Source organism: Epinephelus moara, chromosome 13 (assembly GCF_006386435.1).
Source record: "Epinephelus moara isolate mb chromosome 13, YSFRI_EMoa_1.0, whole genome shotgun sequence".
NCBI lineage: Eukaryota > Metazoa > Chordata > Actinopteri > Perciformes > Serranidae > Epinephelus > Epinephelus moara.
This window is the reverse complement of record NC_065518.1, coordinates 36,231,847-36,257,532: the sequence shown is the minus strand read 5'-3', so window position 1 is coordinate 36,257,532 and position 25,686 is coordinate 36,231,847. Positions and strand designations below refer to the sequence as shown.

At 41.6% G+C, this 25,686-nt stretch overlaps 1 protein-coding gene across 1 annotated transcript in view; it reads right to left on the bottom strand.

The window, feature by feature from the left end:
- The window catches only part of LOC126399942 (RNA binding protein fox-1 homolog 3-like), a 414,850-nt gene that overhangs the window by 134,856 nt on the left and 254,308 nt on the right, over positions 1-25,686 (bottom strand). The window contains exon 4 of the mRNA XM_050060302.1: positions 7,106-7,159. Coding sequence (XP_049916259.1) covers positions 7,106-7,159 — 54 coding nt within the window. The remainder of the gene's footprint in view (positions 1-7,105; positions 7,160-25,686) is intronic.

The following is a 25,686-nucleotide window of genomic DNA, read 5'->3' as shown; positions in this document are numbered from 1 at the left end:
GTACAAATAATCAAATAATTTCAGAGGTGTATTGAAGGATTGTATGCATGCAAATAATGGCTAATAAATACAGTTACACTAGAGAGGAGTTATGTTTTGTGTTGCTGAGATAGACAAATCTTATTAGCACGGCAATACAAACTGTTCAGAAAGAAAAAAAACTGTTTGAGGTTTTATGCCTGTAGTATGGACACCAGTCATTGTAGTTCATTCAAGTGACAACTGCTAAGATAAACTGTTGGGGCCAAAGTGGAAGTGTAGCTCTTCTTACAGAAAGATAATGATTCCAAAAGGCACACAGGCCTCTAGTGCCACAGCAGTAAAGTGGTGGTGATGGCAGATAACGCTATGCCTGTGTGTGTTCTCCCTGGCTGGCTGTCAATCCTGATGTGGCTGTGTTTTGAGTTTTTCACCTACTTTATCTGGATAGACTCTGGACACGTCGCACGCACTGACAGTCGCTATAATATCATTTTGAGAAAAAATATTAGACTTGAAGGGATAGTTTAAATTTTTTGAAGTGGGTATGTATAAGGAATTTATCCATAGTGTTTTATATAAAGTTATCAGTTGGCACGCCCCGAGTTTGCCAACTCTGAAGCTTAGCAATGTACTGCTGTGGATGAGGGGCAGCAGCAAAACATATTTAAGCCACCTTAAAAAGCCCCACCTAAAAAAAAAAATCTATACGTTTATATAATCCACTGTTGACCGCTTCAGGTCCCCATCTATGCTCTCGTTAAAGCCACCAGACTGACCAGACAAATCATTTTGGCTTGCTGGACACAACAGTTGCTGGTCTACTGCTGCTTCAATCAGTTAGTTAGTTCATGGCTTTGAAGAGAGCAATATAAGGTCTTTGTTTACCTGTTGGAAATCATTGTCTGGTGCAGTGTTAATTTTGACAGCTATTTTAGATTTAGTATTAGTCTTGGGACAGAAATGCTTATTAGTTTCAGTCACATTCTAGTCATTTTTATCCTTCATAGTTTTAATCTAGTTTTAGTCGACGAAAATTCAAAACGTTTTAGTCGATGGAAATTCCTGACATTTTTGTCAACTTTTAGTCATTATGTTTTCTATGTTTTGTTTTGTTTTAATCTTTAAACTAATCCAGGCTAATCCATGTATCAGAAATTAGAATCAAGGCGACAGGCTATATGTTATTTAGACAAATCTTTCCTACAACTACTAATAATTTCTACACACTTACAAACTGGCATTTCTCTAGCGGTTTTTGACAGGTTGAAGGGGTGATTTCAATCAATCAATCAATCAATCAATCAATCAATCAATCAATTTTATTTATAAAGCCCAATATCACAAATCACAATTTGCCTCACAGGGCTTTACAGCATACGACATCCCTCTGTCCTTAGGACCCTCGCAGCGGATAAGGAAAAACTCCCCCAAAACAACCCTTTAATGGGGGGGAAAAAATGGTAGAAACCTCAGGAAGAGCAACTGAGGACAGATCCCTCTTCCAGGATGGACAGACGTGCAAACAGATGTCATACAGATAAATTAACAGTAATCCGTATGACACAATGAGACAGAAAGAGAGACAGAGAGAGAGAGACAGAGACAGAGAGAGATGCAGGACAGATGGTAACGGTAATAGCTTACAACAACATTAATGAAATTAATAATATTATAATTATAATTCTGGCTATTGTGGTACAAGCACACACTTACTGATCATCATTTGAAAAGCTCAACATCTCTCTTTTTATGCTCTCACAAACTTTGACACCATGAATAACTAATCTGAGACAACAAGGATTTGTACCCAGATTCATTGTAAACTCTGACTTATCCATCCCACTGTTAAGAAGCAAAGAAATAACTTCATTAAAGCTTCATTCAGCAGCTAACAAGTGGAGCTAACTGCTAACAGCCACCACTAACAAATACCACAAATCCATTCAGCAGCTCCACCATCAACAGTCAAACACACATGGCTGATTATTTACTGCTGAATTACAGCTCACAACTTGCACCAATGGCTGACGCTGCTCAGGTGTGAGTGTTTTTGCTGGCTAGTGAAACATCCTGGCGCAGACTATTTACTGGAGTTTGCTATTTACTGGAGTTTGCCAGCCTGTCACTCAACAAATAACAAAGAAGGCCATTCTTGGTTTTAAATGTCCAATAGTCCACCACTAACATTTTTGTCATAGTTTCTGTCAATAAAATGAACACTGGAGGCCTCAGTCAGAGAAAGGTAAAGGGATAGGCTCTCTTGAGGTCTCTAAAAATTGTACATTTTCTCTCCACAGGAAATGCCTTCAGGATTCATCCCTAGCTCTTAATGGCAGACATTTCGCGGCTTCACCTAGTTGTCCATGCTGTCTATGGTTGCGCTGACCCTGTACATTGCCTAACTGAGATTGATTTTGGTGATAATATTACTATGAGATTTGCTGCACAGAGGGGTCCTTGTTCCTAACCTCTGAGGTCTCCTGGAACGCTTTAAAAAAGTGACCGGTGTTCTGGCATAATGCTTTGTCCATTTCTTTATCTGCATAATCTGGTCAAAATGTTCTCACCTTGTCTCACCCTTACTCCCCTTTAAATAAAACACACAGTGCTGCCTGCTCCTCGCCTGCTTTGTCATTGTTCACTTATGGTGTGGGGTCAGAGAATGAAGTTTATTTGATATGCCAGGCAGACACACCTGTTGGACTCATTTTTCTTAATAAGAGAAAAAAAAATCAAAGAAGTTTTAGTATTAATACTATTCACACAGTTTAGGGTGATGAGGAAATATCTAATTATACCTAGGATTAGCCCCTTTTACACTGCCTGTTTCAGGTGGTAATATTGCATAGTTATGCCGCGTCACCATGCTGTATATAAGGAATGGAGTGACAGAGCTGTCTCGCCTTTAAGCCGTCACAGTAGGTAGTAACAGTGCCAAAATGATCACTGTATAAACAGGACAGATGGCAGGACGTGACCATGGGCAGGACAAGTGTGACGCTTTTGATGATATATTATGTGTGTGACCTACCTCCGGGAAATTTAAAAAGTAGCTGTTAGCATTACGCAGCTAACTCAAAGAGAAAGAACAGTAGCCACAAATGTCTGCACATTGGGAAACGATGAGGTCCAGGAGCTCCTTACCCTCTGATCACAGGATGAGGTCAGCCACCATATAACAGGGATGGTAAATGATTGTTATTGCCATGTTAATGCAAACCTTATTGTTTAGAAAGCACTGTCGATGTGTATGTTATATGTGACACTAGAGGCCCAGGCTGTGATGTTACATGTCACACCCGGCACATCTCTTTTGGTTCTGTGATGCTGACAGGCTGTCTAAAATCACACACTCAAGATGCATGATGCTGCTGTTGCTTGGGTCTGTGTAACAATGTAAAGGAGGCATAAAGAAAATGTAAAAAGGGCTTTAGTTTCACATTGCTGGTCATAAATAGCCTACACATATACAGTTCATTAATGGACTATTTACAGTTGTTTTATTCTGTTATATGTTTGTCTTTAGTTTAATAGCAGCGTGAGTTGTATATTCTCGTTTCTCATCCTCCTCCTCCTTCTTTGTCTTCCTCTTCTCATTATTATTACTATTGTTTTGTGTTTATTGCTTTGATTCGTTTTATTATAATTACTTTTATTGGTTTTTGTTTTTTTATCACTTTCATCTCTATTTCTCATTATCACCTGCCTTCTGTCTCAAATGTTTTTGTGTCTTATTTTTGTTTGATTTTACCTAATTTTTGTCTAGCTTTAGTTCAGGTTACATTTTGGCTTTTATTGTAAAATTGCCTCTGCGATATCTTGCTTCTACTTTGCTTTGTCTCTCAGAGCACCTTGTACACTCTGTTTTAAAAAGTGCTACATAAATAAAGTTATTATTATTATTATTATTATCATCATCATCATCATTATTTGTCTGTCCCTCTTAACAGGGCAGACCTGCAGAGACAGCTTGCTCTCCTGTATGAATAAAGTCAGTCAGTCAGTAAATCAACCATGAACAATGAGTTTTGTTAGCTATACAGAGAGTAGATGAAGGTACTGAGTGACAACAAACGTCTAAGAAGTAGTTTTTGTGGTGCAAATCCTTTTAATATAGTGATGCATAAATCTCCGCTTAATAACACATACTTAACAACTAGATTAAGTTTGAACTGACAAACAGCTGGTGCAATTGGCTCCATGAAATGGCTTGAAGGTGTATCACTGGTGTGGGTAGAAACTTACATCAGTAAAAAAGTTGTTTTTTAAGGAATGTGTGCTCAGTTTCTGTTTTTTAGAACTGTACTTCCACTCTTTACTTGAGTATATTTTTGAGCTAATAATCTACTTTTGACTTCACTACATTTACCTCTATATATGGGGACTGTGTGTATTGTTTGTAGGGGGGAAACCACACGAGGAGCTCCTCTACTGCAGACAGCAGATTCAAGTTTCCACCTGCCTATAAGAAAAAGAAGCACCACCTGTCTATTGACCCCGAGCAGAACAAGAGGCAGCTTCCAGCTACAAGCCCTGACCAGATCTGGCCACACGTTTTACATCACAATCTAGACAGTAATTACATGGTGAAGTGCTGCTGTACCTCCTAAAAACACAGAGATCTTTGCTTTTAAATACTCCTCTTTCAAACACTGCAAGCACATTGAAGTAAGTTGCACGTGCTGTTGGTGCAAAGGTAGCTAGCTAGCCATAGTTTTTCATGTGTAATGCTGATCTTTGATGTCATAATGAAGAGAAGGATAGAGAGGAAAAGTTGGAAGGAGAGTGGGAAATTGTTCAACACGTTCTCTTTCCAACTCGTCAAATATCGCCGCTTTGTCAGTGGACCAAAAAGTAAGAATATGGCAAGTAGATACCATCATGCATCAGTTCTGGAGATTCTGGGATGGTGCATCAATTTACACTCGTTACATGCATCGTGTCTTTTCAAAATACACCTCCATTTTCACAGGAAATGTACAGTTCCTGCTCATTACAGAATATAGTCTTTTTCAAAATAAACTTGCAATGTACATAAAACATTTTTAGGTTGATTTCCTTAGGGAACAAAAGCACATGGATAGGTTAAGGGAAAAAAAATGAGTACGGTTTGTAACATATTATTAGGTCATGTTGCTACTATGGCATGATACACATACTAGCACACTACTTTGTTACTACAATAACTGCATTGACTTTTGGTTTCACACGTGAAAAGAACAGTGGGCTCCCGGGTGAGTCTGGAGCTTGTTAGACTCATCCACAACCAATCCCGCCCACAGACTACATGTGAAGAGGTAAAAAAAATATTACCTTTAGCCCATTTGCTAAAAAGCTCAGGAAGCTAATGATTGCAATGTTAAAGTCTGGAATAAGGTTTAAACATACATTTATGAGAAACAGTTCATAAGGATTGACTAAAATCATTAAATTAGATGGAATAGTTAAAATGCTAAGAGGTTGTTTATATTACGTTGTTTACTTTATTCTTAATTTGTTAATTTGAGATGTAAAAGTGTTTTTTGTGTGCTCCACAAGATGGTCTAAATCGAAGATCCTGAGATCAATTGCTCCTGTCTCCGCCCACATGCCAGGGGAACTCGTGGTACTTTCCTAATTAGAGTGAGGTTCTAGCTGAGGAAACATCATCTGTCGTGATTCCTATTCCCCTTTTCTCAGGGGCATGATAGATATGTACTTTCTCACTCTTACTACCAAGATAGTTGCCGGCAGTGTGACAAACTGAGCTGGCCGGTGCGTTTGACAATGTGCAAAAAGTGCCTTTGTGTGTTGGTATCTGACGCGGAATTAAAATGACAAAGCAGTGGTATTCGATGAATTTGGTTGTTTCCCACTGTCTCAACAACTGCTGCAGCCTGGTGCCTAACATACGACTGCAAAAGGTGCCTGTGTGCGTCAGTCCTTTCACGTCGCCATAATACATCAGCCGTTATGGATTAACGGCGCCCAGCGACGACAGGGGGAAACAGTGGGACAACGACATAAGTTATGGGGGTGGAAGTCTGAGTAGGGCGAGTGGGAGGGGTGGTGGATCATGTCCAACAACCACGACTTTCACCCGGGAGGCCTAGTGTTCTTTTTTCCAAACATTGATATGGATTGAGTTGGAAGCGAGAATGGGTTTGGATTGTTCAAATCTCAGTTGTATAGGCTTTATTTGTTTGTTTGTTTTAAAGATTATTTTTCTGGGCTTCTTGCCTTTATTGACAGGACAGAGAGTGAAATGGGGAGACAGAGAGAGAGTGGGGACTGACATGCAGCAAAGCGCCACGAGCCGGATTCAAACCCGCGGCTGCTGCAGCAAGGCGATGTCTCTGTACATGGGGCGCCGGCACTATCCACTACGCTACCGACGCCCCAGGCTTTATTTGTTTGATTAGCCAACCTGCTCTATTTCATTAAGAACAGCAGAGGTGTTTTTTCAGTATTTCGCACTGACCCACACACCCTGAAAAAAAAAACTGAAACTGAAAGTAACTTCTACTTTGAATAATTCATTAACCAAGTACTTTTTTTTTTTTTTACTTGTACATGAGAAGGTTTCTCAAATGATCATTTTTTTACTTTTACTTCAGTACATTTTTATGGGAGTAACTGTACTGTGACTTGATGATAAATTTTCATTACTCTACTCACCACTGTGTAGTACTGTATCTGGTGATATAAATGAACATTTATTCACAGGAAAATGACACAGCTACTGTATCATCTCATCAGTGTGTACTAAGATTTCAAACCATCCTGGATCCCAGGTGGGCTGAGTATGTTCACATACAATTCATTCTTACTTCTTGGCACTATAGGTAGGAAAGACAGCATGTGTTTTCAGCCTGTGTGAATCCTACTGCCAGCATTAAGTTAAGTGGGAGTGATTCATTATATGCCACGATGTGTGGCAGGCCAGTAAGGTTAAAAGATGCCTGCAGGCAAGTGTCACTGATTCGGGTTCTTGATTACTATTAGACAGAAGGAAAGATAGCTGTGAAGACAGTGAGAGGGGCCGAGGATGTTAAGATAGAGGAGGGCAGGGGACAAACACAGTCGGCTAGAGAATCATGTGTGTGAGAGAGTGCACATGAATATGTGGTTAGAGTACACTTACCTTGGAGCCTCGCTCGTTAAAAATAATCTCCACGTCTAAAATCTTGCCAAATTGCTGTGAAAGACAGGGTGGAAAAAGGAGGGCGGGGGGATGAAGAGAAAAGAAGGAGAAAATAATTAGAACATGGCGACCTGCACTGTTCTCTCATTCTCTAAAATAAAAAAACACGGTCAAGCAGTCAATGCTCCGAATTAACAAACTCCTCTTCACCCAACAATGAGATTAATAAGATATCCATTTACTCTTAATGCTGTTTAATGCAGTGTTTGCTCTGTCGTGGTAATAAAGTGCTGTGTGTGTGTGTATTGGGTACGAGGGCTATGCAGTCTTAATAAACATTACGGTGGTGGATGCGGACGCTATAGCAGCACGCACCGCTGATCTTAATGATGCCCATCATCTTGCTTTTCCTCTCCCCACTCAAAAGAGAGTAGAGCTGAGGTGTTTCAGTCAAGGCAAAGGCCCTCTCCGTTAAAAAAGATAATGGCTTGTATTAGGGTGAGAGGGGATGGGAGTGAAGGGGTAGCCCATCAAGAGTAATGATAAACCATACATTTGTTTATCTGCTCGTGATGCAGACCATCATAGTAATTACCTTCCAAAGCCCTCTCTTGTGAGTCTAACAATGCATTTGGTAGCTATAGCTTCTACTCTGATCTTAATGCTCTTGATTGGCTCCATGCTCCATTTTAATTGGCTAATTACTGGAGAGGGAGACTCAGTGCTTGTGGCCACGCCTACCAGCATGATGATGTTGGTGTCATACTTGTTGAAATAAGATGCGACCTGACCTTACGGGTTTTAAACACAGTAAACACTACAGCAGCTGCTGTGAGGATGACTTCCTTTCTTTATCGCCTTATCATGGGCATGAATGTATAGCAGAGATACAAGCAAATAGGATTTGACCTGTACAAGCTGATTTATGGGCCTTTTATCATGGTTTGCATGGTCCACCTCTGACACCATAAAGGTTACACACCAACAGCATCTACAGTTTGTTTTCTTCAGATCTTTATATCAGATGTTTGTCAAAAAAACAAAAAACCTGATACCTGCTCTATTCTGACCATATCACTAATGCAAGAATTAAATTATAGCTGCTGTACAGCAATGGTCGGGGCCAGGCAATTTTAGGCAAAATTAGGCAATTCTGAGCAACAAGCAGAGTGTAGGAAGATGAAAAAAAAGGTGGTATTCTAAGCATAAGAGACTATGCTCTATCTCACTGAGCTAATTAGCAAGAGACAACTCTGCGGTATATATGATAAAACTTCATCTAGCTCATTATACTGATAAGAAGTCATAATCTATTTCATCATAAAACACTGAATGTGTGGTATATGTAAAAGCCCATGTGAAAAATGTAATACACACACACTAAAACAAAGCATATCACAACATAGAACTTACATCATATAATTATGGCATGCCCTTCAAATTGTGGATGAGTGGCTGAAGTGATCAGACTCATAATATACAAAGGAAAGAAAAAACTCAAGAACAAGAAAGTAAGAATAACATTAACTGCTAGCAATTATGAACAAACTGGCCTGATCTAGCTTAAAGCTAAACATTATCCATGGTGACAAAGATGAAAACATTTTTTAAAATGTAAGAGTAGCTATTGGATAGACTCTGCATATTGACTGATAGCTAAGCCAAATAAACAGGGAAAAGTGCTGATAAAGAGTATTTGTCTCTCCACGAAACTGCCTGGATCATAATTATTTTGACTTTAGTAGTCTCTAATCCACATAGCATGATGCCTGAACATAGGACTACACATTAGAATGTCCATTCTGCCTTAGCTGAGGCTTGAACTCACAACTTCTGAGACTGAGGTCCATCTTCTATCTCACTGAGCTAATTGGCAAGTGACAGTTCATATGTGGCTTCACACTAAGACTAAGCCAAGCATCAGGGTGCCAGACAGTAGCCATCCATGCCATGGAAAAGCAAATTTCAAAGTGAAAGTTCCAAAGCTGTAGCACATATGGTTGATTTGTTGTGAATTTTCAAAATTTTGAACTTTAGAGGCTTGCTGTAGCGCCCCCATCAGGACTATTGGCCTGTTTTTGCAGCTGAGGCAATCTGGCATGGGACTGGACCTTTGTGCAAAGTTTGGTGATTTTTCACGCATGGGAAGTAGGATTTCCTCGGAAGAAGAAGAAGAAGAAGAACATGCAGGATAACAATAGGGTCCTGGCAGCTTAGGCTGCCCGGCCCCTAATTACACAGATTTACACCTTCTGGTGTTTAGACCAGTGGGTCCCAACCTTTTTCCTCAAGGGACTCTTTTTCTATCATTGAGCAAACTGAAAACCCCCTACTAAGTGACATATTTTATGGATATGTCATACAGAACTGGGTGATAAAATGATAATGATAATTTTCCCAATATCATTTTCCTTGATAGAGATGTGATATATGCCCGGGTATCCACCTTATTCCTGAGGGCACTACTGTAGCAATGATTATGTGCGCAACTTCCAGTGAGATGTGGCAGTGAGCTAGTAAGTGTTAGTCTGTGGTTAGTTACAGTGGCTACTCTTGGTGGCTAACCGCCAATCCCGGTTGTTTTTGAAAGTAATTTGCCTTCAGTTTAGCAAATACTGATTTATTTTTAAACAAATATTCAACTAAATGTTAACTTAGCATTTTCTAAAATGTCTTTGCAGAGCTCTGGTACCTGTTGCACTGCCCATGTCTGTAATGAATATCAACCAGTCTAAGCAAGTTTTTCTCTACAGCAACTGTGTTTAGAACATGTAACCAGAAAAAAGGGATTGTTCCTGTTGCCAAAGGTACCACTCATATGACAGATAAAACCACAAGAGTTTCAAGAGACATAGCGTAAAATAGTTAAATCAGAATTTGCAGAGAAGAATGACACCTAGACTGACAGGTCTGTCACTCAACGTTAGTACATGATATCCCTGTCTTTCCCCATCTGACTTCATTCTCAATCTACAATAGACAATTGCTCATAATTAAATAAACTCAGCAACATACCTCCAAATATGTATTTAGTCATTAGGGCTGAGAATGTGTTACTGAATGACTGACTTCTATTATACCATATAACAAAATGAAGAAAAAGAAAAGAAGAATAAATAACAACAAAAACAAAAGAAACGCCATCAATCATCACATCAATATCGGCTGTTTGCCGAAAGCCAAGTATTGGCCCAGAATTTCAAAATCGGTGCATCCCTAGTTCAATTAGAAAGTTAATTTGTACATTTTATTATTATTTTACAATGTCATGTATTCATTTATTGTTTATTCTCTTAAACAAGTTAATTTGTAATTTTTTAATTGATTATAATGTGATTATTATAACACATGTACAACATGTTACTGAAAGCAAATTACCACATATTTCTATCTTATTTTTATTGTTAGCTAGGTTGTTTATTTGCATTTTGGTAATAAACGGGGCTGGAGGTGTTTGGAGGCTCACCTAGGGCATCAAATGTGCTAGAACTGCCATTGGTGGTAATGCACTTTAAACACGAGTAACCACTCATCATTAAACAGAATAAGAAGAAGGAGCAGCAAAATTGTTTTAACCTTATCTCAGATTTGTTAAATGTTCTGCTGTTTGGTAAATGTTGCCATGTTGTGACAATAAATAGTTTAAACCACAATTAACTGTCTGGTTTCTTCAACTTTCACTAAGGAGGAAAAATCAGCCTTTTAACTTAAAAGAAATAATGATTTGACTCTTTTGGGTGATAATAATTTATATGAACTAATGTGAAAACTTTTATCATTTTTGGCCATATTGCCCAGCCCTTTGTTCATATTATATTCAGTGCATAACGATAACAGTGCAGAACAACTGCTAAACTGTACCATTAACCCAGGTAGAGAACGCGATAACTGAGGAAGTTTGTGTAAAATTAAAGATTTGGAAGAATTTTCAGCCGATTATTTCCTGGTTTCATCAAAACTTGGCTAAATCCTGAACAGCGCCAACGAATTCTATACACCGATCTGACAGAGCAGATGACTCTGGCAGAAGACACAAAAAAGGACTATATTACAGTGCACAAGTTAAAGGAGCTGATCACATTTCACTAGAGTTGTACCTTGTATAATTCCATGTGACAAATAAATGGTTGATTGATTGACTGATTACTGTATTATTTTTTAAAAAGTAATCTTTCAAAACCAAGCGCCCCTCGTGACCACCTGTGAAGCTTTTGGTGACCAGTGGTTTAGACATTTTTTGTCGGCATTCAAGAGTATGATTATTCCTGATGGAATACACATATCCCTCATTGTCAGAGGTCAGACCACAACATGAAGGTGTTCAAGTCCTAACTGATGAAGACCGTTCAAACAAATAAACACACACACACACACACACACACACACACACACACACAAAAGAAGCAGCTGACAATATCTACAGATGCCAAATGTTTATCAGGGTTGCAGCGGTATACTAGTTTGCACTTGTATAGCACCTTTCTGGTCTTCTGACCACTCAAAGCACTTACACTACAGAGTCACATTCACTCATTTACCCCTTTCAACAGTCATGGGCTGGCTGGCTTGGTTTGGATATGCATTTCCATTACAACAGGGCTACCTGCTTGAAGGTGTCTTTAACTGATGACGGCTTGTCTTGAGTGATGACAAAAGCAGAGTGCTGATCAACGGCTTAAATCCCCTGTTATTTTTGCTGCATGATTTTCCACAGCAGGCCAGGTAAAATAAGTTTACCTGTTGACCGTTGACCGTTCGAGCAAGTCCGGCTTCTCTGCTGCTAACGCTGCAGCCGGTATACAGCGGAGGAGGAGCCGGCTGCTAATGCTATGTACCAGGACACTGCTAATGCTGCTTGCCATGCTGCTAACATTTGTTTCTCAAAAAAATCAGTCGGGTCGATGACCCACCTGCACATGGGCTACAATGTATGATCGAAAATGAATAACAGTTGAAAGTATTCGAAATGTCCATCCCGTCTAGCTATGATGCTAGTTAGCCAACTGCCAAGGAGAAGAGTAGCCACTTCGACATCCGATTTCAGATTCTTCTCCGCTTTCAACCGTCTCCACCGTTCACAAGCATCTCCTATGTAGACCCTCGCTTTGCCTCGAGTTTTGTCTTGGCGTTTTTGGGAATCATAACGAGGTCGATTGGGTTTAGTCACACCGTCAGCCATTGTAGCTCAGTCGTAACTGTAACTGATGCTGATATTCTACTGACTGCGTGACTGGTAGACGGCGGTGGGTGGTGCAACAGGCCAAAACACAAATTGAAAAGATAAACATGATTTGCAGACCGTAACATTTTTTTAAAAATGCGAATATTCTGGCTGTACTATTGTTGTCGGTGAGATCAGTATGTTATATTAACATTATTCCTTAGTCTCTGTGACATAATTAGGATGATTTTACGACTATTTGCTTTAGATTTCTTACATATAGCTCCTTTAATTATGATAATAATTGTATAATACTGGATACCGTGACTTTTTCTAAAACCCAAATCATACTGTGGAAATCTCATACTTTTACAACCCAGATGTTGGTGTGAGCTTATATGATTAGAGTGACTTCTTCCCCTGTTCATTGTCTCTTTCTCCTGCCATCCATCTTGTGTTTCCAGTGTCACTCTCCTACACTAGTCTTTCAGACTGAGGAACTGCTAAAAATATTTCATTACTTGGAGTTTCACATTTTGGTTTCTGTATTATTTCAACTGTGTATTTTTTTGTCTCCTTTGTTTTAAAAAAGTAATTTTGGACAACGGAAACAAAGTTGGACTTTTTTTTTTATTTCTGAATGAAAATCAATGATTTACGTAGATAGTTTTTCCTTTTTGTTTCCAAAAGGAGAGATGCATAGACTCTAAGGTCTGCTTCTACACTGACAATAATAACACAAAGAAAGCTCTGAAGTCATTCTGAAGTATATTTGATTTCCAGATTAGTTAATATCAGTGTAAAATAACAGCTATCACCAGTTTCAGTAGAAATAAATATCACTGATAAACCAAGATGAGTGAGAGCTCAGTATAAGCCTGTGCTGTTGGAGCATGTGGAATGAACTCGTGGCTATGTGAAACAGCACTAACCTTGCCAGGCAGTATGGTAATGTTTAGCCTTGTGCTCCCCATAACTAGACCTTGAATCAAGTAGTTTATTTCAATAAATAAATAAACATGGAGCAGGCAGCAGAGCAAAGGCAAGGTCACAGCACCAGCCCTGAAGATGAACAAAGTCCACCATCAAAACACACATGTTGCATATACATACTGTACGTTACACATTTATGTTGCACACCTACACATACTTTATTATGTATTTACAATGTATATATGGACACACTCTGATTTGAAGCTAAGCGAGTGCCTTGATAAAAGAAGAAAAATGAACAAAGATTGTTGATTTTATTACTGTAAAAGACAGCATATTCAAAGCAAGCAAAGAAAAAAAAATCTGATTTTCAAATGAATAGATGAGCTTTATGACCTTTCATGAGTAAAGTCCTGATGAGTGTATTATGCCTAAGTGTGGGGAAGTCTTAACATAGCCTACCTTTGTCAGTAAATCAGAATTTTATTCATATGAATAAAATGTATATCTGAGGGGACTGAAATGAGCCATCTCTTGAATTCTATTGATTATATCAAACTTCCAGTGTATACGGTTTCAACAGAAAAACATTTTCACCATACTTGTAGATTTCATTCTCTATTTCGTCTATGGAATAACTATTTTCTCTTGACCGGCTCCATGCCTTTTACTTTCCCCAATGGTCTAATCAGGGTGTACAAGTTTCTAAAGACATTTATAATAAGCAAAGTCTAGGCTCTTTTCAAGACCTCAAGTCTAAATGCCAAAACACACTGGCTGTGAATGGCACGCATCAAAAAATATGCTCAAAAATATGCTAAAATATTATTTTCAACGTACAACCCCATACTGGCTGCAGCTGGACACACCACCCTGTGGCACTTCATGCCACTGTCCTATTTCCAGCCTCGCACTTTTCCCTCACTCGCTCTCTGCTTGTACATACCAGTTCCCATAGCAGCTCTTCCTCTCTGCTCCTATGACAGCTCAGCTCCTCTCCTCACCATTAATGTAAAGAGAACTCTGTTGCTGTTGCTGTGTCTCATGTGTAATGAAGAATGGATGAGGAGAGTCTTTTTTTTAAAGATATTTTTTTGGGGCATTTTTAGCCTTTAATGGATAGGACAGACAAGTGTGAAAGGGGCAGAGAGAGAGAGGGAGTGACATGCAGCAAAGGGCCACAGGCTGGAGTCGAGCCCGGGCCGCTGCGGCAACAGCCTTGTACATGGGGCGCCTGCTCTACCACTAAGCCACCGATGCCCCGGCTGAGGAGAGTCTTGTTGAGGTTGATAAATATTCCAAGCTAAACGACCCACAGTCCAGACATTATAAAAACCATGGCCAAAAAGATACTTCCCGGAGATACATAGGCGAGAAGTCAACTTTAATTAAAGGTGTCCACACATGATTTCCAGCTAATACAGAGGTGGAAGAAGTACAGATCTTTCTGTAAAAGTAGCAATAACTTTGTGTGGTCGTCTGTCGATGACCTGCAGGGCGACGTGTATGGTGTGTGCTAGGGGCGGTACCTGACGGCGCGCCATGGCGGCATCAGTGTGTGTTCAGCTTTACTGTCTCCCAGGCTCCTCCAGGTTCTTCTACCTTAGATTTCATAATGCCTTAAAAACCTATAAAGTAAAGTTCATAAAGTTTCCTATTCCCTCGTGAAATTTCTGTACGTGGCTCAATTGTCTGGGTTTGTGTCTTTAATGCATGATTAATGGTTAAACATAACTTTAACCATTTATCTATTACACCAGTATGGGACAGAGATGTTAACAACCTTGGATTTGACCTGGACTAACCTAGGATATGGAATAATGTTTTCTCCTCGTCCAAGAACCTCACACATCAGTTGATTCATTTTAAGTTTGCACAGAAGGTCTACTTTACTGCAGAGTGTCGATTCAGACTGAATCTTGTGCTAGTTCAGACCAAAGATTCACGGCGAGAGAAAACCTTTTCAAAATGTTGCAGGGAAAAGTTGCAGCAGTGTGAACTGGCTGGTATGAGCTCAACTCAAGCTGGCTAATGGTTGTCACCTGCAACTCAGCTGGTCAAATCGCTAGTGGCTGGTTTTAGAACATAAAGCACGTCTCCTGTTTCAACAGCCAATTGGCTTGTAGTAAAGTCCGCTGGTCAACTCAAAATGACCACAGATGGTGGGTTCACCTTCTGTTCACCTTCACCTTCTCCGTCCCCGCCAAGCCCTCTGCTGCTGCTGTTCGCTGTATAGATAGAGTCTGTGCCATAATGTTTTACAATATTTGTCTCCTAGAAAAATCAACAGGAAAGGTCAATGGCGCAAAACCAAAAACCAGAGTAGTGTTGTCACGATACCAAAATCTTTGTTTCGGTACCAATACCAATATGAATTTCGATACTCTTTGATACTTTTCTGTACTTTTCCTAAGGAAAAGTCCTTTTGGATACAAACCTTTAGAACAATAAATAGTAGAGGTGTAACAGTACCAAAAAATCAGTGGTTCGGTAAGTACCTCGATAAGGACGTCACGGTTTGGTTGCTCAAATGTTTCACCAAGTTTGTGTTGTCTCGTGTTGTCTCCCTTTGCGAGGCAGACTTTCTCTTGTCTTTTTTCACGTGCACCAGCTGCGAATGTTGATACAGGTGTTGTCATACACACCACTTGCACAATATGTGCTCCAATAGGAACAAGGAAGGCATTTGTGTGCATAAATGAATTAAATAAATTAATGAATTTAATCAATTTAAAAAGTACCGGTATTTTCCAAATGCAGTATAGTACCGTTTGGAATACTCTAGTACCGCAGTACTATTTTAGTACCGGTATATCGTGCAACACTAAACCAGAGACATTCAGACATCTACCTAGTCCCACACCAGTGCCCATGACCATAGGCTGTTCTAACATTCAGCTCTCACTCTAAATATTACATTCAAAAACAACTCTTTGATTTAGTTTTTGACCTGTTGGACTGTACATTACTGTGTATCCTTGATATGCATGTGCCCCCCCCCCCCATTTATTTAGACCTCTGTACTTTGTTGTGTCCTGTTAAATAAGAGCATTGATAAAAAATGACTACCAAAAAAAATCACTTTAATTTCTAGAAACATGTGACAGCATACAGCACAGCACAGCACAGCATCACTGCACTAATATAAAAAACAATCATGAAATCTTGATTTTCCTCCCTTTTTTTTTTTAAAGAGATTGCATAGTAATTGTACTAATTTCACTTCTCTGATGGATTTGTTAAGAGGTTTAAATAAATAAAATTAAACAACTTTTTTTCCAGTGTGGCCATGTACTCACCCGTATATGTGCATGTGCATGTGCATGTGCATGTGAATATGTGTGTGAGAATTGATTCAGTCAGTGGGTATATCCTTGAGATCAGGTCATTAAGAATCGGTGCAAATGAAAGCGCTCCTCCACTCAGCCTAATGAGTGGGATGAAAGCTTCCCTTAATTGTTGTCCACAATGGCCACGTTTTTTCATTAGAACTAATTACCCTGTCAGCCATGCTAGCGGTAAGACAGGCCAACACACCACTCACGCACGCATGCACGCAGGCAGGCAGGCACGCATGCATGCATGCACACACACACATACGCGCACACACACACACACACACACACACACACACACACACACACACACACACACACACACACATACAGCCCTGGTTAGCACAAATTCAATAGTCGTTATCAGTGAGCTGATCAAGGAGGTGATATAGTGGTGTGGAGTTTGTTCGCTGGTTTTTGTCTCTCTTGTGTCTCCTATTACAATAACATCACTGTCTATAAAAACCAGGGCAGAGTTATAGCAGGAAAGTTATACGTATAGTGTATTTACTTTATTACTTTATTTATATCCACATAGGTCAATTACACATGAACCAAAGACTGTAAACACTAATCTCAGTTGCAAATACGTAAGCCTTAAAAAAAATATACGCACTACGTTGATACAACTCCGTGAATTGCCATTTTTTTCCCTCAACAATAAACACATGGTTACGTTTTGCCAACACACTTGGTTTGGTTTAGGAAAAAAGAACAGGGTTTGGCTGTTGTTGCTTTGTCATATAAGCATAAAAAACACTGAGTACACACTTCACAACATTCTTTTTTCTTTTTCTTTCATTGAACTATAAAAATATATTGTGGTTGGTCACAGGCCTATGTTAGTCAATTGCTAGGATAAAGCAAAGAGATGAAGTGCTTTTTATTTCACCTCAGGACAACTCTATGTTAGACACTGTGATATCCACACAGGCACGAACTCACTAACTGTGTATACGACTTAAATGCAAAATGTCTTTTACTACAACATTAACTGAGTGATTTAGAACACATTTAAACACAGTTTTCTTTGGCTTATTGCCTTAAACACATTGTCTCACGGCATGCTGTGAAACTCCACCCATTCAGCCCCAGCATGCTACAAAATGTTAAGTGCACAATGAAAGTGTTGTTTATTGGCCTTAAACTGAAAAACTGTTGACTTAACATAAAAAAAAAAGATATCAAGCTCACAAGGGATGAGTTTTTTTGTCAAGTGAACATAAAGTTTTTATCTTGTTTTGTTAATCCAGGGCATTTGTGTAGACTTTACATTGAAATTCCCTATCATGGATTGATTGGGGTTTACAGTGTGCCTTCTGTACACTCTACCCAGGTGCCACCCCTCACCTAAACTGTCATGGACAATCTCCTAATGTGTGAAACATGTGCAAAGGGCAACTCCAGACAACATCCAATGTTCACATGAGAAAATGGCTTTAAAGCTACAGTAGGTAGAAAGCCTGAAAATGGTTGATTTTTGAGTCTCATCTGAGTTAGGTTTCGTTCGTCTCCGCCCTGAGCCCCTCCTACCAGACGAGCATGCAAGTATTTTATCCTACTTGGTTCTATTTCTCCCTCTCTGGGAGCCTCAGCTCTCCCTCACCACGCAGCAGCCCTCCCCATCCCTCCCTCGTGGCCTCATATACCCTCGAGGCTCGGCTCTCCCTCTCCGCGCAGCAGCCCTCCCCATCCCTCCCTCGCGGACCCGCACATACTCCCAAGGCTCGGCTCTCGCTCTCCGCGGAGAGCCCTCGGCTCCACTCCCATGGCTGACCCTTGCGCCCTCCGGCCGGGCCCGGCCCCATCTCACCCTTCCTCTCCCTCCGGGGCTCCGGGGAACCGAGTTCTGTCTTCCTTTTTTTGGGTTTAGCCGTGTAGGTAGTTGTAGCCAATGCTGGAATAGCTATTTTACCTGGTGCACTGTTCGCCATTGCCGCTTGCTCTCCCCTTCTGCCGGTGGCACAGGAATGCGCATATGCAGTAGAACAGCCAATATGAATGCAGTGGTCTGAGCTGACCTTTGATTGGTTGATGGACATCTGCAAGATACTGATTCTTTAGAGGCTGAACACAGAGCCATGGTGAGTTGCAGAAACCTATTGTTTGTCTCAGATCGCTTGATTTACATTATGCTTAGAGGATATTGTAAATTATGCGCTGGCGTCACTGGTTTCCCCGTCACTTCGGTCCAGTAAAACACAGCTTTTAATCCAGTTTCTCGCTTTTTTTTTTTTTTTTTTAACGAACCACTTGCTCTCAGCTTTTATTGTATGTACTTTTTAATATGGACTAAGGTTTTAAGCCATCGGGCCTGTGGGAGACCGCTCTGACCTGGGTGGCTGAAGGGCACTGCACCTTGGTGTGGAGCCTCATACGCCGGGGAGGTCTTTATGGCAGCGCTCCCTGTGGCCGTGGACCGTGGGCCCTCTCAGTGTGGTAGGCCCCCAGAGGTGGCTTTTTCCTTGCCTTGGGCTCGGCCATGTCTCTTTAGTGATAGCTAGTGTGTGTGTGTGTGTGTGTGTGTGTGTGTGTGTATGTGTATATTTATGTATCTCTATATGGGGTGGGAGGGTTGGGTTTTCTCTTTTCTTTTTGTTTTCTGTTTTTTTTCTTTCTGGAAGGAAAGGAGATAAGGAGACCTGGTGGTGGAATGAGTAAGTGCAGGGGTGTATACAGAGAAAGAGGTTAGCTGAGAAGAAGTGGGACACTGAGAGGACTGAAGAGAGCAGTACAGGGAGATTCAGCGTAAGGTGAAGGTGGCAAAGGCCAAAGAAAGGGTGTACGACAACTTGTATAATAGGTTGGACAGAAAGGAGAGAGAGACTGATTTATACAGGTTCGCGAGGCAGAGAGATAGAGATGGGAAGGACCTGCAGCAAGTTAGGGTGATTAAGGATAGAGATGGAAATGTACTGACAGGTGGCACAAGTGTGATGGGAAGATGGAAAGAGTACTTTGAAGAGTTGATGAATGAGGAAAATGAGAGAGAACGAAGAGTAGAGGAGATGACCATTGTGGAGCAGGAAGTAGCAAAGATTAGTAAGGATGAAGTGAGGAGGGCATTGAAGAGGATGAAGACTGAAAAGGCAGTTGGCCCTGATGATATACCTGTGGAGGTATGGAAGTGTCTCAGAGAGATGGCAATGGAGTTTCTGACTAGGTTTTTCAACAAGGACTTAGAGAGTGAGAGGATGCCTGAGGAATGGAGGAGAGGTGTGCTGATGCCGATTTTTAAGAACAAGGGAGATTTGCAGAGTTGTGGCAACTACAGAGGGATAAAGCTGATGAGCCATAAAAAGAAGCTATGGGAAAGAGTAGTGGAAGCTAGAAGAGCAGAAGTGAGCATCTGTGAGCAGCAGTATGGTTTCATGCCAATAAAAAGTACTACAAATGCAGTATTTGCTTTGAGGATGTTGAAGGAGAAGTACAGAGAAGGTCAGAGGGAACTGCATTTTTTCTTTGTAGATCTTGAGAAAGCATATGATAGGATGCCAAGAGAGGAACTGTGGTATTGTATGAGGAAGTCTGGAGTGACAGAGAAGTATGTTAGAGTGGTGGAGGACATGTATGAGAGCTGTAGGACAGTGGTGAGATGTGCTGTAGGTGTGACATAGGAGATTAAAGTGGAAGTTTGACTGCATCAGGGATTAGCTCTGAGCCCTGTCTTGTTTGCTATGGTGATGGACAGGTTGACAGATGAGGTTAGACAGGAATCTCCATGGACTATGATGTTTACAGATGACATTGTGATCTGTAGTGAGAGCAGGGAGCAGGTGGAGGAAAATCTAGAGAGGTGGAGGTATGCCCTGGAAAGGAGGAGAAGGACCCAAGTGGAAGGGTGAGGTTACAGGGAGTAGAAATAACGAAGGTGGATGATTTTAAGTACTTAGGGTCAACAGCCCAGAGCAATGAAGAGTGTGGAAAAGAGGTGAAGAAACGTGTGCAAGCAGGCAGGCTGGAATGGTTGGAGAAAAGTGTCAGGTGCCATGTGTGATAGAAGAGTGCCAGCAATATTTAAAGGAAAGGTGTACAAGACGGTGGTGAGACCAGCGATGTTGTTTGGTTTAGCAAGACGGTGGTGAGACCAGCGATGTTGTTTGGTTTAGAGACAGTGGCACTGAGGAAAAGACAGGAAGCAGGGCTGGAGGTAGCAGAGATGAAGATGTTGAGGTTCTCTTTGGGAGTGACGAGGATGGATGGGATCAGGAAGGAGTATATCAGAGGGACAGCTCATGTTAGATGTTTTGAAGATAAAGTCAGAGAGATATATATATATATATGTATATATATATATATATATATATATGAGGTATCATCCCCGCCTAGGAAACAGACCCTGTACTTACCATGTGAGCAGCTCACCACTCCTGAGGTGCAAAAAGTAGTGGTTGAGCATGTTATCAAGAATAGTGACTTACCCTTCCATTACCATGGCAACACCAGACTCAGACTTTTTCAGGGAGAACTCCATGTCCCAATTCAGAGTCTGATCATGACACATGGTGCAGCAACGTTGAGTTCTATCTTGCAGACCCTGTCATGTCTGACACACACACAACGAGAAAAATGGTTGAGAGCCTTCTTCCGCCTGCCGCCACCATTGTCAAGCATCTTGGGGCCAACTCTTCTCCCCATGAATATCTTGCTCTTCTTGACTCTGCATATGGTATCATTGATGACGGCGAACGAACCAAGACTCTGGAGAAAAGCCTTCTGGCTATTTGCAACGCTTGCGGACAATCCTGAGTAAAGTTGTCAAAAGAGGTGGCTTGGCTGCTAGTGATTCAGATCGTCAGCTGCTTAAGCAGTTCTGTAGAGGCTGCTGGAATAATGGCCTAATTACCAGTCTTCAACTTGAGCAAAAAAAGAATAAACCACCCCCCTTTTCTGAACTACTCATTTGGATATGTTCTGAGGAGGACAGGCAGGCTACTAAGTCCAGCAGGATGAAACAGCACTTTGGGGCCACCAGAACAAAGGCTCAGTTGAACACACTCTCAGTGGAAGACTATGCCACTGATGACGACATAGCAACAGCTGCCCCCTATGACCCACAAAAACTTGAGAAACAAATGGCGAAGTTACAAGCCCAAATAGCTTCTCTAAACAGACAGAGGGATGTCGTATGCTGTAAAGCCCTGTGAGGCAAATTGTGATTTGTGATATTGGGCTTTATAAATAAAATTGAATTGAATTGAAAAGCATCCTTAAGTTCAAGCCAAGCGTCTACTAAGCCAAGTAAGAAACCAAAGGCTAAGCCCAAAGCCCCCACTGAAGGAAAACATTCACATCCCGCAGAGTCAACACTCACCAACAAGAAGCCCCGCCCATGGTACTGTTTTAAGTGTGGGGAAGATGGCCACATTGCGCCTTCCTGCAGCAACGAGGCAAACCCTGAACTGGCTGAGAAGAAGCGCAAAGAATTAAAACAAAGACAAGAAACCTGGGAACAAAGTTTAAACTGAATGCAGTTCCTGTTGAGGGACTACTAGGAACTGAAACTGAGAATGACTGTCCCAAACCAAAAACAAAGACAAAAGCATCAATCCGATTCCACAAAGCAGAGCACCAAGCTAAGCTACCTAAGGGACTGGTAGGACAGAAATGCATAGCAGATGTCGGTGTGTCAGGAGTTGACACTAAATGTCTCCTCGACTCAGGGTCTCAGGTGACCACAGTAAGTGCTTCGTTTTTCAAAACCCATCTGTCCGAGCACCCCATCCAGCCCTTCAAAGCCCTTGATGTTGAAGGTGCTAATGGCCAGAATGTTCCCTACATAGGCTATGTGCCCATCACTCTCAAGTTCCCAGAATAGTTTGTTGAGGCTAAGCCCGAACTTTCCACTTTAGCCTTAGTAGTCCCAGACCGGCACAGTAACTGTGACCTACCTGTACTCATTGGAACTAATGCACTTGACATCTTGTACGAAGAATACTGCAGTGACAAAAACCCAAACGAGCTGTCCTCTGTCTATGGTTATAGACAGATTATCCGCATACTCAAGCTTAGAAACAAGGTGAACTCTACAGGGAGGATAGGGTTAGCAACCCTTAAAGGTAAAAGGCAGCAAGTAATACCTGCTAAAGAAAGAGTCTGCCTTGAAGGCTATGTCAGGGCTGACAACACCAGCGACTGTGCCATAGTCGAACAGCCTGAGTCATCTGCCTTACCTGGTGGGATATTTGTGGAGTGCTGCCTCATAATCCTGCCCAAATAACATCCTCACAAATTACCTGTGTGGGTGAGGAATGAAAATGAGCATGATGTCACATTCCCTTCCAATTGTGACATTGCTGAGCTTCATACTCCTGAAGAGATCTATGACAAAGACACTGACACTGTGAAATGTTGTGCTAGTATTCCCAAACCAGCCAAAGGACCAGCCAAGTCAGATCTTACATTCGAGTTTGGGGACTCCCCCCTTCCAGAAGGGAGGAAGGACAGGATAACACAAAGTCTTAATGAGTATGGTGATGTTTTCGCCCATAAAGAGTCTGATTTTGGACATGCAACCAAAGTGAAACATCATATAAATCTGAAAGACGAAACGCCATTCAAGAAATGCCCCGACCAATCCACCCAAATGACTATGAAGCTGTGAGAAAGCATCTGCAAACAGTCCTTGATGCGGGAGTGATTTGTGAATCCGAATCCCCTTACGCTTCACCAATTGTGGTGGTTCGCAAGAAGAATGGAGAGGTCCGTCTTTGCATTGATTATCGCAAACTGAATTCACTGACAATCAGAGACACATATGCTCTGCCCAATCTTGAAGAAGCCTTCTCAGCCCTTGCCGGATCCAAATGGTTCTCCATAATGGATCTAAAATCTGGATATTACCAGATTGAGATGGAGGAATGTGATAAACCTAAGACCGCTTTTATATGCCCGTTGGGGTTTTACGAATTCAATCGCATGCCCCAAGGCATTACCAATGCCCCCAGTACCTTTCAACGATTAATGGAGAGGGTCATGGGTAGCATCAATCTGAAAGAAGTACTGATGTTTTTAGATGACATCATTGTGTTCTCTAGCACATTAGAGGAACACGAAACTCGGCTTAAACATGTCCTCCAGCAGCTGAGAGAAAATGGGCTGAAACTCTCAACAAAAAAATGTCACTTCTTCCAAAGCTCGGTGCGGTATCTAGGCCACATTGTCTCAAGCAGAGGGGTAGAGACCGACCCTGAAAAGGTCAGTGCTCTCCGCACCTGGCCTAGACCCCAAACCCTGGGCAAGCTCAAGTCTTTCTTAGGCTTTGCAGGGTATTACCGGCGCTTTGTCAGAGGCTATTCAAAAATAGTCAAACCCTTAAACGACCTCAGTGGAGGCTACCCGCCTTATAGGAAGGGTCAAAAGACATCTAGCCCTGGAGGGTACTTCAACCCCAAGGAGCCCTTTAATGAGCAGTGGACGCCAGATTGCCAAAAAGCCTTTGAAGTAATCATCGAAAAACTCACATCTGCACCTGTCCTTGGGTTTGCTGACCCAAAACTGCCATATGTTCTCCACACCGACGCAAGCACTTCAGGTCTAGGAGCTGCCCTGTACCAAGAGCAGGATAGCGAAATGCGAGTAATCGCTTATGCTAGCAGAGGACTTTCATCCAGTGAAAAGCGATACCCAGCCCATAAGCTAGAATTCCTAGCTCTGAAGTGGTCAATCGTGGAAAAGTTTCAAGACTACCTCTATGGAAATACATTCACCATCAAAAGAGAGAATAATCCATTGACGTACGTTCTGAAGTCAGCCAAACTTGACGCTGCCAGTTATCACTGGCTAGCTGCTCTTTCCACATTTGATTTTAACATCAAGTACCGTGCTGGGGAAAGCAACCAAGACGCAGACGGCCTTTCTAGACGGCCTCATGACAGTCTGGCTGACGACCATGCTTCTCTTGAGGAAGAGGAGCGAATCAAAAAATTTGCTTCACCCAATCATCAGACAGGTCGTCACGGTTTTGGAGGCTGGAGGTGAGGCCCATCCTAACCTCATTCCTAGCTCTTTAGAGCTCAAGCTAATGCTTAAAGAATGGAAAAGGTTGGAGATGAGAGATGGCCTCCTGTACAGAACACATCAATCAGGAGATGATGTAACTTAACAGCTCGTCGCCCCCAAGTCTCTCAGAGCTGCTATTCTCAAGTGCCTCCATGTAGATATGGGGCATATGGGTTTGGAGAGAACCCTGGATCTGGTCAGGTCAAGATTTTATTGGCCAAAAATGGCTGCGGATGTGGAAGGAAAGATCAAATCATGCGGACGTTGTGTCAGGAGGAAGACACAACCAGAAAGATCAGCTCCTCTTGTGAATATCCAAACATCTCGCCCCATGGAATTGGTATGCATTGATTATTTATCCCTAGAGCCCGACAGTCACAATACCAAAGACGTCTTGGTCATCACAGACCATTTTACCAAGTATGCCGTTGTGATACCAACAAAGGATCAGAAAGCTACAACAGTTGCCAAAACTCTTTGGGAGCAGTTCTTGGTGCACTACGGGTTTCCAGAGTGGCTGCTGAGTGATCAGGGCAGGGATTTCGAGTCCCAACTTATCAAAGAACTCTATGTGCTAGCAGGCATCACCAAAGTGCGCACAACGCCCTATCACCCAAGAAGAAACCCCACAGAGAGGTTTAATCGAACCCTTTGGGGCATGTTGGGAACCTTAAAAGACAAGGAGAAAAGTCACTGGCAAGACTTCGTAAAACCACTAACCCATGCCTATAACTGCACCAAGAATGATGTCACTGGCTTCAGCCCTTATGAATTGATGTTTGGGCACCAGCCTCGACTACCAGTGGACATTGCGTTCCATCTACAGTACCTGTAAAAGATGGCTCCCCTAAATCTCATTCCCAATATGTGAAAAATCTGAAAGCACGCCTAGAAGAGAGTTATCAAATCGCCACCAGGAATTCACAAAAGGTTGCTGACCGGAACAAACGCCGCTTTGACAAAGCAGTGAGAGAGTCAACAAATATCGCGAAAATTTGAAAGGAATTGGCGATTAACCAAACTGGAAGAATCTCGTTTAATCTGGACAGACAGTCTCAAAACTTATAAGAGGGGCCTCTGCAATGCCAGAGCAAACTATTACTCAGCATTAATAGAAGAAAACAAGAACAACCCCAGGTTTCTTTTCAGCA